A 16612-nucleotide genomic window follows, 5' to 3' on the forward strand; every position below is an offset into this window, starting at 1 on the left:
TGGATGATTCGAAGAACTTTCTTCTTTTAATTTGACAGTATATTTTATTTTTTATAAAAGTTAACGATAACTGACGGAGGCATATCTTGAATTTCACTATTGGTCTCTTTGGCCACTTTTCAGTTGCATTTCCAGTTTTGTCCGCACTCAAGCCAGACTACAATAATCTCCTCGTGAACTGGGTCGAAGACCATCTCCGATTTGCATTTAGTTTACTCAAGCTATCCAACTGCTTGTGAAATAATTACTGAAATAAGTGCCGCAACTGGACTGTGCCGCTTATTAACTTTTCTGTCCCAAATGCAGCGCTTATTTAGGGTCGGCTCTTATTCGAGTAAATACGGAATTTCATATTTCCACAAAATAAAGCACACGCGGAATGCCCGAAGGGCGCGGAACGGAAATCGCCAAATAGTGATTCATTCTAGTTTTGAGTTACACTAGTTGAAGGGGAACCCCAGCAATTCACTACGTTTTTCTGAAAGTGTGCTAGTCACCATTCACAGTTTTTGTCGCAAAGAGAGAATGTTAGAGTTAAGAAAAAGAATAAGCCAACTAGGTTGCGTCGGCCCTAATGGCTATTTCCTCAAATAAAGGAGACAATCACATTATAGTGTATCTGAATAGGGCCTTGTTACCTGCTTGAAGGTCTTGAAGAGTTCCGATTTTGCGGCATCGCCTTGCATGTTATGAGCAACAACTGTCTTGGCCAAAGATTTTGAGCTGCCCGGTTTTCCAACCACAAATAATGGGATCCTGAGCTCAATGCACACCACCATCAGAAACACATTCTCGCTCAAGGCTGTGTTGCGAGCTATGTTGGGGCCGAGTTCCAACTCGTTTAGCACAGCTTTTTGGCAACTGTCAGGGGCAAAAAGCAGATGCTTAAGTTACGTTGTTTAACTTGCTTGATCAAAATAATAATAACACCACTAATTGTGTGGCTCCAGCTTACAATCGTTAAAATGATACCTCTGATTGGTAAATAGCGAGATCAAAGAAAGGCATTACGCCACCGTAATGCACACGGGCCGACAAGGTTATTTAAAACTCGAAGAGCTCAAATTGTCATGAAAGGACAGCGGCTTCTCCATCATGTCTCATTAAAATTCGAGCAGATGAAAACGATGAAGGCCCATTAACACCCACTGAGAGTAAAATTATGTTAGAAGCAGCTAAATTTCAGGAGAGCAGCCAAGGTACAGTGCCTTGAGAATCATGAAACACAATAATAAAAAAAAAGTTCTCTTGTCAAGTTGTGACACCACACTATTGAAACACTTTTAACGGCCGTGAGAATTATTTTAATCGCAAATTAATGTGATTCCTTGACGAAATACGGGATAATTCACTGACTTGACCCTTGGTCGAAATCGATGAATAAATAAGTAAGCACCCGCATCGCCGGATGTAAAGGGACGATTTCCGCTTGAATTATTTTTTTGTCACTTCAGAAACGTTTGTAAGCCATACAACAAACAACGTAACGAACTTGCCTGTTCGAACGTTTCCGTGAAATCCCAAACCTCGGCCTAGCCGGTCAATACGGTCAACACGGTAAGGATTCAGTTTGAGATTTTTCCATTCTCCCTCACACTCGGGTATCAAATACTTAATAATTGGCCAGACATGGAAGGAAAATAGTTTTATCTTTAAACGGTTTAGAGCTATAAACTAAAAACAACTAAAAGTACGTCTTTCTCAATAACTACGTTGTGAGTCAAAAAGGGTGGCACAAGTTCTTTGACATAGAGTAGACCCCGAGTTGCATTAGCTATGGTCAGACCTCGAAATCTCACGAAGAATCTGCTTGTGACCACCTGGGAGCAAACATGGTGCCTCAAAGCTGCTTGCCACGACAGTGCGATATTCTTCACGCCGCTCCTGAAGCTTGGCATGGTAGCAGACACCAATCGCGAGTACCAAGGCACGGGTAAGAGGAGTAATTGGCTCCTACAAATACACAATATCGTGATACTTTAAAACAGGATTGTCGCGGCCCCACTACATATACCTCTCAAAATTAATTGGACTTTTTCGTTGTCACACACACCTAGTGGTAAGGAGAGACGAGCATTTCTGTTCTTGTTTAGAGGCGGTGCCAAATCGCTGGACGTTTGAAAGAAAGATCACACTCACTTGCTGTTTTGCGTTTCATTCCAGCACATTATTTGTGAGATCGTGTGATAATAAGCCAATTCAGAGCACAACGATGAATGAGCTTAATCAAGTTCTTGGGCAAAAAACACTATCCCTCACAAAATAGGAACACCTTGTTCTGAAATTTTGTAGGAATATATGACAAATCTGAACTATGATCGAAATTTGAACAGATTCTGAACCGTTTGATAGGGAAATTGTGGTTACCATTTAATGCCAACAGGCTCTAAGAAAAACGCTTAATCTGCCAATGACTGATTCATTTAGTTGGGTAAAAATATCAAAAGGTTTAGTCACCACCTCGTCTTCATCATCACTTCCGTCGACGTCCAACCCTTCCTCTCTTCGTTGCTCGGCTATCACCTTTTTCATAAGTCTACCAAGTGTATCCGCGTGCTTATAAAACCAAACCATTACTTGCATGGCTCTCTCAACATCACGAAGACTAACAAAGCTGCACTCATCCTTGAATGAAAAGAAAAAAGTTATGATCTCCTTGAGTTGACACCACCGACAAGGGATTATAAAAAGGAATTTTAATTAAGACGCTTCTGCTGAATAAAATTGCAGGAAACTATCCACCTACGGACTGATCTCTCATATATTTCTGGGAGGCTGCCAGAACCTGGGCGACTGCTTTTACCGTGGAATAGTCCCCTACTAGTTGGCCTTCGTGAAGAATCTGTCCAAAAAATAAGGAAAGAAAAACTCGCAAAATCAAACTGCATAATGGTTAGTTTAGTGACAGAGAAGGGGCGTTCGCTACATACATGCTTTGTTGTTTTAGAAAACGGAATACTAATACTAACTTAATCTCCGCGGGAGAAGAATGATCATTATTTAGGTGGAAGCAGCATCCTCTCTCGAGTTCAGAGGTGATATGAGAATACACTTACAAAGCGGCTGACAATTTGGTTGGTGTACAGTCTCTCCACATCGGGTTTCAGTTGACCAAAATCCCATATCAACGGGCGCATGCTTCCTGGGAGGGCATGTACACGGTAAACGAGATGACGCAATGGGATATGACCTGTAGGAGGAAAATTCTCACAAAAATTTATTTCAAAGCGAAGATTTAATTCGACACCAATTCAGTTTGTAGGTTTATCCGTCTTCACGTGCGTGCATGCGTGCGTGCGTCAAGTGTGTGTGAGAGAGGGGGAGAGGGGGGCGGAAGGTTCTTTAGGATTTTCAGGGATTAACCAAATTTGGATGACTAGAACCTATCGCAATTGCCGGAAAGCCAAAAGGGAACTATATTGATAGGAATAACTGCCTCCTATGCGAGTTCCACACCTTTAAAGAATCATTGAAGACCGAAGATTCACAAATAACTCTAGACAAGGTGCCATCTTCAGGGAAATAAGCCATAACTAAAAGATCCGAAAATACTCTAATTTGCCGGCTCGAAATCAATTTTCAAAAATAAAACAGCATTCCGCAACACGGCGACACATTACAAGAGGGTTTTTAGATTATAAAGTATCCATACCGAGTCGATCTTCTGATTCATCTGCTTTCACGTGATATCCTAGACCTGCTGATTCCAGCTTGTGGATCATGTCATCTGTATGCCTAGAACATACGTGAGGAAACACTTTACCATTAAGGAAATTCAAAGTCTAGAAAATGCAATCTTGATTAAAGTTAAAATACATGCTTTACCTTCTGTAGGGATTACAGGCAGCGATGAACTGCAGCCTTTCTAGCCCTTGTCCAATAGGCCGACCATTGATTCTTCGGTCTACCATAACCTCCTTGATCATGGTCAGTGCCTCTGTAGTGTTGGCTTCATCAAAGAACAAAACGGTGTCAATATTCCTGTCCTGATTTGCGCGAGCCATTTTCTCAGCTTGATGAACTTTGAGCTTAATGTCTTCGTATGTTGTACCGCCATGGACCTTAAAAAGATGATGATGTAAGAGGTAAATGGAATAGCCTTTTACGTCATGCAGACTTAGCTTCAAGGAGTGAATATAACGTCTTGAAATCGACGTAGCTGTTAGAACGGTGCTAAGTTAAAACTTGTGTTAAAAATTGCTGATCCCTGCCTTTACAAGATCTAAAAAAGTGCAACTAACCGCCTCCCGGTTAACTCAATGGATAGAGCGCTGGACTGTTGTGCGGGAGGTCGAGGGTTCGAGCCCTGGCCGGACCAACACTCAAGGTCTTAAAATAATTGAGAAGAATATGCTATACCTTTCTATAACATCAAGAAATGGTTAGATATTCTAGTCTTCTCGGATATGGACGAATAAATGGAGGTCCCGTCTCCTACAGGGTTAGGGGTAGGAGACGTTAATTTCCCACGCACAAGATTAGTGTGATGGATGTCCTCCCTTGGGGTGGGATGGGCGGGTTAGGATTGATTGTAAAGAGCTGTTGATCTGTCATTGTAAATAGCGCTCTAGAAGTGATAAATTGTAAATTGTAACTACAAAGTGTATATTTATGAAGCAGATATAGTAAAGTAACAATTTATAAACTTATAGGGTGCATTCTTCATGATGCAATGCTCGCGTGCGCTTTACAAATTATATAAAACAAACACGATAAAATTAGCTGATAAATGATATACGTCGGAAGTGAGTCCCAAACTTTTGGGGAAGTCATGCTAAAAAAGAGATCGCCAAGTGTGGCATAAGACTTACGCAATGTATAATTTAAGCGAATTTCATTCGTGGATCGCAAAAATTAACTTGTGCCATACTTAATAGAGATAAGATCAGGTATGTAGGGCAGTACAAGCCACATATTGCCACATATGTACAACATGAAATGGAATAGTTAGAGAAGGAGGGCGACTGTATACTGGGTTTCAACTACATGTAATTTCTCTAACTTTCTGAACGAAAAATTCACCACTATGATCAGCAAGTGACAGAGCATCCATTCCAGCCAGCAATTGCAGTCTTTGGTTCCAACAGTAAGGTCTTGGCAGCTCTTAAAAGCTTCTCGCATAAAGTCTCCGTTGTGCTTACAGCGCGCACTGTTCATTAATCTAGTGCCATGGTTTTTTTTCCTTCTAAAATCTGCTAGGTTCTCAGCATTCCTATTGGCCCATCGTTTTTGTTCGGCTTTGCATCTCCCTCAGTCTTGATGTTGTCATTTAGGGAACCCGTGGCCTATTTACAACATTTCTCATGTGCAAAAAGGCACAACGATCAGTGAGTGACAACAATGTCGAGTTATAGTGATTCACTCCCTCATCCAGCTGCGCAAAGTTATCATTAAAGGGCGGAAGATTGATAGGTCATCTTAAAGCGCTGCAACATCGACTACCTTTAGTTTCATGTACTTATGTAGCTTGGAGCTTAGAACAGGCTTTGTAGAGTTTAGAGAACAGAAATAGCCGCACGATCGGAGAAGAGGCAGCCAACTTTGAGTTGTCGTAATCGGATCGTGTTCGACTGACGCGTGATGACTAAGTCGAGCGTATGGTCGTCGTCGTGCGTTGGACGCGCGTTGGACGTCGTCACGTGTTGTTTAAGGTTCTTAGACTCAAGGTTGTCTAACATCACTTTGATTCCCTACCATCCCAGCCACAGGTAGCAGGGGTGCTATCGTCCCTTCCACCCGCCTCATCGTCACCACCAGCCCACTGTCTCTTCCAAAACAAGCAGCTCTGCTTCCACCGAAAAACCTTACCACCAACATTTGCAGCAAAATACTATCACGAGACGCCTTGAGTTTCAAACCACTATTAGCAACAGCAACACCAAACCTACAATCTTTAGGAATATCCCCACCCTCCCAATTTTTTCAAACCAAAACCAACAGCAATAGCACCGTCTTCCCCTAAACTACCATCCTTTAATCCACTAACCCCACCACCATCACTTCCTTCCCCCACATCCCTGTAACCAGCAACTAATTTAACAATTCCACCACCAACACATCTGTTATGTCAGCAGCAGCACTAGCAGCAGCATCATCACCACCACCACCACCACCACCATCCTTACTACAGCTACCATCTACACCTTAGCCATTAACAACAGCACCACTAAGAGCATCCCATTCTCCATCGCTACCGCTACCCCCATCACCACCACTATTACCATCAAGATGGGCCCATTATCAAAATCGCACAATCACTACCTCAACCGTATCAATATCTGCATCACCATTCGATTCACCAACAATAAATCTTCGGGAGGAGTAGCACCACCGGATTCATCACCACCGCCACCACTACAACCACTTTCATAATCAATATCACCTTTTCCACAACAAGCATCACGAGAACATGGCGAGAGGGCACAGACAATGGAAACGAGTACTGAATTCTAACAATAAATTTACCTTAACGAGAAGCATGTTTCGGGGTCCTTTAGGCCCTGCTTGTAGGCCGCACATGTATCGGATGAGACGCGTCTTCCCACAGCCAGTCTCACCCATCACAATCACAGGTATGTTGCATCTGCAAATTTTAAAGCTCAGACGTGAGCGAAAACCAATTTGCTTTGTCAGGCAAAGGAAAAATAACGTTGATAAAGTTTTTGGATTTTGTGTTCGATCCTTATCAGTTTAGTTCCCTTGTAGGCGGATAGTTGAATTTGCTCTAACCATTGCACGATGTGACCATAATTCGTGGTAAAAATAGGAGGGTCGTCAAAGCGGTATGATACCATCTCTTACCTGAATCTCATGTGAATAGCCAGAATCTTCTTGACATTGTCTGTAGTTAGTTCATAGGCTCGGTCTGGATCGTACGACCAGTTTACACCCATCACAGAACATAATTGATTTATCTTGTCTTCTCTAAAACAGAGTAAACATGTTGCCTAAAATTCATCACAATGGGACAAACTACCACGCAGGCACTAGACTTTTCGACGAACTTCCACTTGTTTTCCTTAATCTGGGGTGAAGGGCAGCTTGTAAAACTTTTCCCCTTAAATGCCATATGCCCATGAGCCCTCTTTCTGGAATTTTGTCAGTCTTATTAAACACTTCATACGAAAGAAACAATCTATCACTTTCACTCTATGCATAACACATTTCAGTATCGTCATTAAACCCTTACAGAAACCCTGAATGTCGACTCCTACATTTATTAACGTTAACTATAATGACTGGAAGGCAAAGAGGTTGATTGTCTAGCACTTACTTTTTGGAGGTCTCCATGTTTGTTGCAAAATCGACACGTTGGGCCTGCAGTCCAATACGCAAAGTTTTGGACATTAAACCCTTCTCCAAAGTTCGCCTTGTTTGTGGGTCAACAAGATCGCCAGCGCAATTGATGAAGAAACCAAGAAACGTCATAGTTACGTGGTCTTGGTTGAAGAACAGGTATGGATGAGGACTACATAAAAAAGAACTATCGTGAGACATAATGTGCATAAAACATGGGAGCTTAAGCAAAAAAATAACAGTTAAACTTTCACCTGCTTTCCCAACGTCTCCTGAGTTGAAACTGTTCAATTTCTTTTCGTTCAAGTTCCGCGTTATCCTCTGTATAAAATACAGTATTCTCCTCAGTCAAAGATGGAGTGGCAAAATCCTAAAAGGAAAGAAATCACCTTCTCATGGTACTCACTGCTACTGCAAAGCCACCAAGAAAGTACAAAAAAACTCTTAAGCTCCATTAATCATGGTAATACACTAAAACAAAGCGTCAATATAAGCCAACGTCAAGTATCCGAGCCCTTTTTTCCCGAAAGCTTGTATTAATTTATGACTGTCATCAAAAGATTTGTTTGAACACTGCTAAATCTACGTCCTAGATAGCGTGACTACATTCCTTGACAGCGAAGCGGTAGACAACGTCAGAACGTTAGTTGAGAGAAGAACTGAAATGTCAACTAACCCTTGACATTTGTATCATAAAGCGCACAACAAAAGAGCGGAAGCCCTCAAGATTCAGCACATGGGGTCCCTCTAAAACGGTCCTCATCAGCTTCATGTCACAGTAAAAACTGTGTTCACAGTCTCGGAGCTGCGAGTTCAAAAAACTCACAAAATGACGAATCTCTGACCACGACGGATCAGGAATACCGCAGTTTCTGCAGGGGAAACAATGATATGTACTTTGTTTAAACAATCTTCAATAAGAACAAGGTATCTCTCTATTCCTCTTTGTTGGTGATTACGATCCTTGATACAGCAAAATAGAGGGACGTCTTTTTTACAAGAAACCTCTTGTAATTTATTTCTAAATTGCTGATGTGCATTTCAGGAAAGAAAGAGACAGCAAACAGTATCTGTGAACTAGGCACTGTGTGCAACAAACCTGAGAAGGAGCACGAGGCAAGTCCTTTGATCATCATCGACATCACCAGGCGAAAACGTAAAATTGTCCAAACTCTTTCCTTCATTTGACAGTTTAAGATATTGATAAACCCGCTGGAACGGCGCGTTTCGAAACTCTTTGACGTCAAACAAAGGATTGAAGTCTTTTTTATCTGGAAAAAATTGAAGGAAACTTACTATAGTATCAGATACCTGGGAAAGGATAGAGGGAAAATTTCATTTCACTACCTGGAGTATCAGCAAAACGGCATAGAACAGTTCTTGGAGTTTGACATTCAATGGTTGGTAGTAGATCATAAAAAGGCCGCTTAGACATTGTGGATTTTCCAGATAGTCTCTGAAAATCGAAAGAGTAGCAAACATCATGAACTTAGACGGTTCAAGACAAGAGTTAGTTAGAATAAACGAGCAGCTATTTAATTCCCTTCAAGACGCTGTCGATAAATAAATAAGAATTTAGTAGTATAGGGAGTCTGTATGGGCCAAAATCCCGCGAAAGTCCCGCAAGTCTCGGGGTGAATCAAGATGCGGGATCCCGAAAGTCTGGCTTCACCCACGAGATCTCGAAAGTCTGACTTAACTCGCGAGATTTAAGATCGAGTGAGAGTCATCATTAAAAATCAAGATGGCGCATGCGCATAAGGCATGTGTGTAAAGTGTAAATATGTACCATATGCATATGAAATTCTTATCTACTCCACGAAACCCAAACGCGTAACCTCGGGTCCAGTCTTTTATCATTTACATCATGGCCATGCCCAATTATTGCTCGGACCCAGGCCTCTCGGGTATGTTGAGTGACTAAATTACATTTTGTGACTGTTTACACCATCTAGTGACTCTTATTCCATTGTTCGTGGGCGTAACGTTTTATAATGCGTACTCTTGCTCATCAGCAAATCATATACGGTTATGTCGCTAATAAAAGAAATTAGATATTAGAAAACAGATAAAACAAACTATCGAGATTACATTCATCATTTTCTAACTTCACTGCATCAAGTGAATATGGTAAGGTCACTGCAAGATCGTTGTTTTGCTCTCAAAGAGTATCGACATAAATTGATGGCTATCCGATCACGTATCAAGATTCAAGAGCGGTATCTCAAGGAAATAAAACATCAAGAACAGGGAACGTTCCCTAAAAAATTAAAAATCACTGCGATTCCCAAGATGGAAACTGCAGAGGGTCAAATCATGGTGGAAAAGGCATGCAATGATTTCAAAACAGTGGTGTTATGTCAAACGATACACGAGGTTCAAACTCATCTGTCGGAGGATCTGAAGCAATATCAGACCTTGAAAGATGAAAGGAAACAAATCAAGCGTGGATTACCCCGGACGAAACCTTTGCAACCATTGGAACTACCACAAATAAAATCTGAATTGGCTGAATTACGAGAAAAATACTTGCAACTTTGTGGGGTATTAGAAGCACAGTAAAACACTTAGTAAATAAATGTATTATATAAATTGTCCATAGGCGCGAGTTGTAATCTTAGCACGTGATAAATTTTGAGTCATATATAAAGTGTAACAGAGATTGTTTACTTCATGTTTTATTTTGACTTTCTTTTTGCAAAAAATTACATACTTTTCCCCTACTACAGTGTTTACACCAGTAACTCGGCGTGGCTATGTACAAGCTATAGTGTGTGTGACATGACCATTAAAACGCACGATTTCTAGAAAAGAAACAATGGGGGGCAAATTTAATGTGCATTGAAGCGTTCGATAATAGTTTTTAAGGGAAAGTACGGTCTAGAAAAAGTTTATCTCAATTGGAAGACTTTTTCTTCAGGATTTCGAAAATAACTGCCATTTTGTCCAGTTTGCTTTGTATTAGCGACAAGAGCGCTTCGAAGTTACCCATTTTTACCACTCAGTCTTGGTTAGAAAAACGCCATTTTGGATATTACGTCATTGTGAACTGACCAATAGTCCAAATTGTTCGGCGCTTTGTCCTTGTTGACATGTTTGACTTTTTTTTTTTTTTTTTTGAAAACAATTCCTAATACTTCTAATAGTTGAAATGAGATGAACTGTCCCGTGGTTGAATGTGAAAATACATACTAAGATTCAAAAGGAAAAGGTGTAAGCCTCCACAAGCTACCGGAAAGTGAAATATTAAAGAAAAGTTAGCCGGCAAAAATAACCCGCGACGACGGCTTGCCGAACCCTGCAAAACCTCAGATCTGCTAAAACGAAGATTTCCAGCGAAATATACAGGCATGCGAGTTTTCCTTGTTGACCTTTGCTTCGAACTGAAAGCTATGATTACCTTTTCCATATTCAAGACAGATTTCAGTTATTTATTCTATGAATTTTTTCAAACCATTTTATTGTAAACGATTAAATTGAAGCTTGAAATGGTGGTACACCGTGTGTGGTAAATTCTCAGTCGCCACCCTTGACCAATGCCAATTTTCAACATCATGCGCTTTTCCAAGCAGTGTATAAATATATCCTATCTTTCCTAAGTCTGTTATGAGTCCACTTAGTAAATTTTCTTTTCCCCGCCAGTCACATTCGCCTTAGAAAAATAACTAAATGATGTTTAATACATTGCTAGCATATGATCAAGAGAGACACGTTTGCGACAAATACAAACTATCTTTCGTCAGGCAGGCGCCCTCATTTCGCTATATCATATCGATTGGACGCAATAAAAATAACGTGAATATTTATGTCTTCCAACCAACTCCTTAACGTGATTATGCAGTGCTTATGCTTTCAAAAGAAATCGAAAGTTTCATTCTAGCTTCAGCTATGTTGAGGTAGTTTCTAATGTAAACACTGTCTGACAGAGGCGACTTTCTGGGCGTGTGAACAAAACGTGGGGTAGGCCATGGCCTAGGCCATGGTGTAGGCCATCGCCCACCCAGTGGCCTACCCTAGGACCTACCGGTGGCCAGATTTTTAAAAGCATAAAAATAAAATCAGTAAGAGTCGAACGAATACGCTGGCATACAATTCTATGCCTCTAAAAAGGGTATACTAAGAGGTCGCAAACACAATTTTCAACGTCAGAGGGAACGAAACAATCCAAATATTACAGCACTCGCCTAAGCACTCAACCAAAACGGTAGGCTAATGGGGAGGGGAAAGGAGGGGCCAATATTGCGTGGTTGCAGATAATATGCAAAATGGAGGCTTCACGATACAGGCTGCCAGTTGGTAACATATAGTGGAATGCTAGTGTAAAAAATGTAATGAACAGCGTTATATCGGAGAACATATCCAGGTACGAAAACGCAAACATTACGTGCCAGGCCAATTTTTTAAGTGCCTCTTAAGTGCTGTAGAGTATTGAATTTGCAACAAGCGCCCCGGGACACGCACGCATCGCTGTCATAAACATTTCGCAAACTTTACTTGCTTTTCCAAAGAACTAGTTTGAAAGGAGAGCTGATGTGATGATGTTTGCCTAAAGGTTGCGTTTAACCGGCCTCTGTTCCTCGATTTCCTTGTTCTATCAGAAGGTTAAGAAATTTTGATCGAAATGTGGCCGCCGAAACAGCAGAAGAAAGTCGTTGGTAAGACAGTACTCAGAAAAACGTTGAAAGGTTTCCAACAATGCTATCCTTTTAAAAACCTGACCATCGGTAGGCTATAGGGTACACCATAGGGTAGGCCACAGGGTAGGCCATGGCCTACCCCACATTTTGACTACACCCTTTCCTGGCGCGCGTCGAAAGTAACAAAGCTCCATTTCTCACAAGTCTCCACATTTGAAACATTTTAGAATGAAAAATACTGCATCGAAGCTAATTCTAAGCAATAAAGACAAAAAACACCATTGCAAATTAAAGGGTAATGCTGAATCAAACAAAATTTAATTCGTAACAATTAACGCCTGCCTTTGTCTGCGTTAATTTTGGCAATTAATAAGTGTTTCTAATCAGTTTTGTCAGTTTTACGCATACGAAGAATAATCTTCAAGTCTATAATTTCTAGATTCTTGCATACCAACTGGGGCTGTTCTTTGTTCCAAATGGCTCGTGTTCAGTTATACACCGAAGCTGGGTTCCTCTGACTGCAACAATAGTTCGTCTCATTCCGAGGTAGCAATTTGAAATGAATCTGTGGCGGGCACTGCGGTCTTCTTTAGCAAGATAACTACCACTCTACAGCTTGGATTTGTTTGAGGAAAAAACCCTTGCTTTTCAAATCGATTCGGTGTCCTAGTACATTTAATGCCTAGGAGGTTACATTCTCGTTTTCCGTGGGTTTCTCTTGACAGTTGCCGCAAGAGAACGACTCACGATTTCCAAGACGTGAGTGACTGAGCGGGTCGACGTTTCTCCTTGAAATTCATTTTCCTGACCATCTCTCATCTCTCCCCAATAGAGGTATCTCCTTCCCCTGAAGACGAGCCATGTTTCGTTTAAAACAAATGGATGTATTACATCCTCTCGGCTAGATTAAAATCCAAGTCGAGAATTTATTAAGTGGCGCCCCCCTCCCCGCTGTTCTTCTTGTTTAAATCCACTTCAGCAGGGATATAATTAGCATGCTTGACTACTGCTACGTCACAACAAAGATGGCGGATTTCAATTTTAAAATGTCGATTTTTGGAACGTAATTGTTCGCAACTAAAACGTTTTAAGCTCAAATGAACAGCCAGTTAAGACAATGCAAGCAAGGAACCTCGGATATAAGTAAACTTTTTCTAGACCGTACTTTCCCTTTAAGCGCATCAGAGCTCGATTTGTTCTCGAATTTTTTAGTACAACACCGCATGCCTCCTTCCTGCCTTAGCAGATGACTAAATATACGTCTTGAATCATCGCTAGCCAGATGTAAATCTAACATCATTTAAGCGAAAGGTCGTTGTGTGGCCTCAGAATACGCCTGCATAATTTCCTGCCATGTCGTCGGAAAAGCTTGGGGTAATAACTTTTTAAGCCCCCAGTTGGTCGCGTGGGTTCTATGATGCTGATGCAACTGAGCTACTCGAGTTTTTAGGGTGGAAAAATCTTGCACGCCAGCAGGAAATCCATAAAGCCACCATGATGTTTAGATGTCTGCACGGGCTAGCTCCAAGGTATCTATATTCAAAGTTTACGTGGCGTGACTCTGCTTATGACCTCAGGGACTCTGAAAATAAGCTTAATGTTCCACTACCGCGCACCTATTATTACAGAAAAAGCTTTAGCTACAATGGCGCCACATTATGGAACAGTTTACCACGCGATATAAGGAACACAGAGTCTCTGGGGTTATTTAAACGTAAGATCAATGACATTTTTTAAGTCTAACGCACGGCATTCACGGAAAACAGCTTTAGTGTTATAGTATGTAGTTTCAATTTTAAATGTCTTAGCGTATGTGATATGTATTTTTATAGGCTGATGAATTGATCGTGTCTAAATAAAGATTACAATACCATACAATACAATACAATACAAAGCGACCACGTAATGAGGATTCCGTGAAATACTTTTTGCGTATTTGCCAGGTGGGAATATATCTTGACAGAGATAGATCACAGTAATGTTACGATGATGTGAATGTTTGGTGGAAAGATCTTACACTTCTTTAACATCTCCTACTTCTGTCATAAGATCATCCATGACCGGCAAACCGCCATCTTTAGGGAACCCTTTTATCAACTGTTCTTCGTGAAGGTGTAGTCTGATCGTCCGGGTGAGTGTAGTCCTGAGAAGGACTGTTGTCGGTGGTAGTGACTGACGTTTCGACAACCTGTGCGGAAGTCATCATCAGAGTCAAGTGAATGATTGTTGTCAGTAGAATGTTCTTATTCCAGTTCGTGTGAAATGATCGGTTGGTTTTGCCGTGATGTTATTGGCTGTAAGACTCAAGTGACGTAAGTCGGTCGTGATTGGTCTGTTCGATCTGTCGGTAAAGTTAGGTCGTTCTTTTTCGGTCGTTTGTGATGTTTATGTCGTGAATGAGTCGTTTGTATGGTAACGGTACTATCGACTAAGGTGCTCGGTACCACAGCCACCTAAACTCTACGGTTTGCCGAAACTACACAAACCTGGTTTCCCGATGCGACCTATTGTTTCTTTCTGTGGCTCTCCTACATACCAACTATCCAAGTACCTGACGACAATACTACAACCGCTAACCGACAAATTCAGACATAAACTACAATCCACTGAAGACTTCATTAACGCTACCAAGACTGTTCAGATACCTGACGACTACAAACTAGTGTCATTTGATGTGAAATCACTGTTCACAAGTATTCCACTTCAATTAGCATTACAATGCACTAAGACTGCAATCCGACAATCTACCGACCTACTACCGCTACCGACAGACGACATCATGGACTTGCTAAACATTTGCCTAACGTCTACTTACTTTCAGTACAACGGTAAACACTACAAACAGTTACACGGCACTGCCATGGGGTCTCCAGTTTCTGTTGTTATAGCAGAAATTGTGAAGCAGAACATCGAGGAACGCGCCCTTTCGACTTGCCGACAAACGATACCGCTTTGGTTACGTTACGTTGACGACACATTCACCGCCGTTCGACACGACGAAATTGACGCATTCCACAACCACCTTAACGAACAAAACACTGACATACAGTTTACCAGAGAAGTCGAAGAAAATGGCAAACTTCCTTTTCTAGACTGCCTGGTAATCCACAACGACAACTCATTACGAACGACAGTTTACAGGAAACCGACACACACCGACAGATTACTAGACGAGTCATCCTACAACCCTACATCACACAAAGCCACAACTATCAGAACTCTAACACGACGCGCACAACTAGAATGTGACTCGACAGACAGCTTATCCGACGAGAACAAATACCTTCACCGTGTTTTTACGAAGAACAACTACAACAACGACTTCATCCGACGAAACACTCACCGACCCACTACCACTACCGAAACAAACGACACCGCAACCCCTACAACTACAGCAACCATACCGTACATAGAAGGCATGTCTGAAAACATCTCGCGCATCTTACTACCCTTCAATATCCGCGTCGCCCACAAACCCATCACCACACTACGTCAGTTACTAACCAACGTTAAAGACAAAGACGAACCGAGGAACAGACAGGGAACGATTTCTAAGATCAATTGTTCCGACTGCCAAGCCTCCTACATCGGTGAGACTGGCAGAAACCTCACAACAAGACTGACTGAACACAGACGGGCGACGAGGAAAGGTGATGTCAGCAATCACATTGCTGAACACCATCGACTTACCAACCACAACATTGACTGGGACTCTGCGCAATGCCTAACCTACAGCACTGACTATTTTCAACGACTGACTCTGGAAAGCTGGTTTACTAACTTAGAACAGACTCTCCTAAACAGATGTCAACAACTACCCGCTCCATACAAACGACTCCTTCACGACATAGACATCACAAACGACCGAAAAAGAACGACCTAACTTTACCGACAGATCGAAACAGACCAATCACGACCGACTTACGTCACTTGAGTCTCACAGCCAATAACATCACGGCAAAACCAACCGTTCATTTCACACGAACTGGAATAAGAACATTCTACTGACAACAATCATTCACTTGACTCTGATGATGACTTCCGCACAGGTTGTCGAAACGTCAGTCACTACCACCGACAACAGTCCTTCTCAGGACTACACTCACCCGGACGATCAGACTACACCTTCACATGTTACCCCCGGGTTCAAACCATTTACTGCACAACTGTTCTTCATCGGGTAGTTTGTCGTAAAATTTTAAATCATGTTGTTGCATCTCGCGGTATCCATCTTGCCAGACGCCATAACAGTGGTGAATGACGGTAGGGGGTGACACAAACAATTCACTCAAATGCGAGTCTGCCTTTTGGTCGAGCGTCGAGGGTCGAGTGTTACATGGCGAGAGTGAGGGTAATACGTCGAGGGTCCAGATTCTTCAAAAAGTGCGACTACAAATGTCAATTCTTCCGTGTGCTATCGTGGAATACCTTTTTTTCTAAGTTAGAGTGGGACCTCGCCACAAGGCTACAAAACTTCCGGCCTTTTCCTCCGATCGACTGATGAAATTATTCCGCCATTTTGCCTCACCCCTAGTGATGCGAAGACAGAAACAACGCTGTGACTCAGCAAATACAGGTTCATACGTGCTCATTTCCATTTGTTTGGCGAACTGTAAAAGTCTATTCCTTGAAAGAATTTGATTTTCTCGGAAAAATTGCGTTGTTTTTATTCTCGGAGT

At 41.7% G+C, this 16612-nt stretch overlaps 1 protein-coding gene across 3 annotated transcripts in view; it reads right to left on the reverse strand.

Moving 5' to 3' along the window:
• Positions 1-16612, reverse strand: part of LOC111338202 (E3 ubiquitin-protein ligase rnf213-alpha) — a 137145-nt gene that overhangs the window by 41294 nt on the left and 79239 nt on the right. For all 3 annotated transcript variants that reach the window (XR_015999609.1, XM_088755831.1, XM_088755832.1), the window contains exons 32-45: positions 8644-8752; positions 8396-8567; positions 7973-8168; positions 7551-7666; positions 7274-7468; positions 6802-6924; positions 6466-6583; positions 3826-4061; positions 3653-3735; positions 3057-3190; positions 2747-2842; positions 2461-2625; positions 1787-1953; positions 639-861 (exon numbers count right to left, since the gene is read on the reverse strand). Coding sequence is in view for 2 of the 3 variants with exons in the window: in XM_088755831.1 (XP_088611957.1) it covers positions 639-861; positions 1787-1953; positions 2461-2625; positions 2747-2842; positions 3057-3190; positions 3653-3735; positions 3826-4061; positions 6466-6583; positions 6802-6924; positions 7274-7468; positions 7551-7666; positions 7973-8168; positions 8396-8567; positions 8644-8752 (2133 nt within the window). In the remaining variant the exon portion in view is untranslated. The remainder of the gene's footprint in view (positions 1-638; positions 862-1786; positions 1954-2460; positions 2626-2746; positions 2843-3056; positions 3191-3652; positions 3736-3825; positions 4062-6465; positions 6584-6801; positions 6925-7273; positions 7469-7550; positions 7667-7972; positions 8169-8395; positions 8568-8643; positions 8753-16612) is intronic.

The sequence above is a fragment of the Stylophora pistillata genome, chromosome 4 (assembly GCF_964205215.1).
Source record: "Stylophora pistillata chromosome 4, jaStyPist1.2, whole genome shotgun sequence".
Taxonomy (NCBI): Eukaryota; Metazoa; Cnidaria; class Anthozoa; order Scleractinia; family Pocilloporidae; genus Stylophora; species Stylophora pistillata.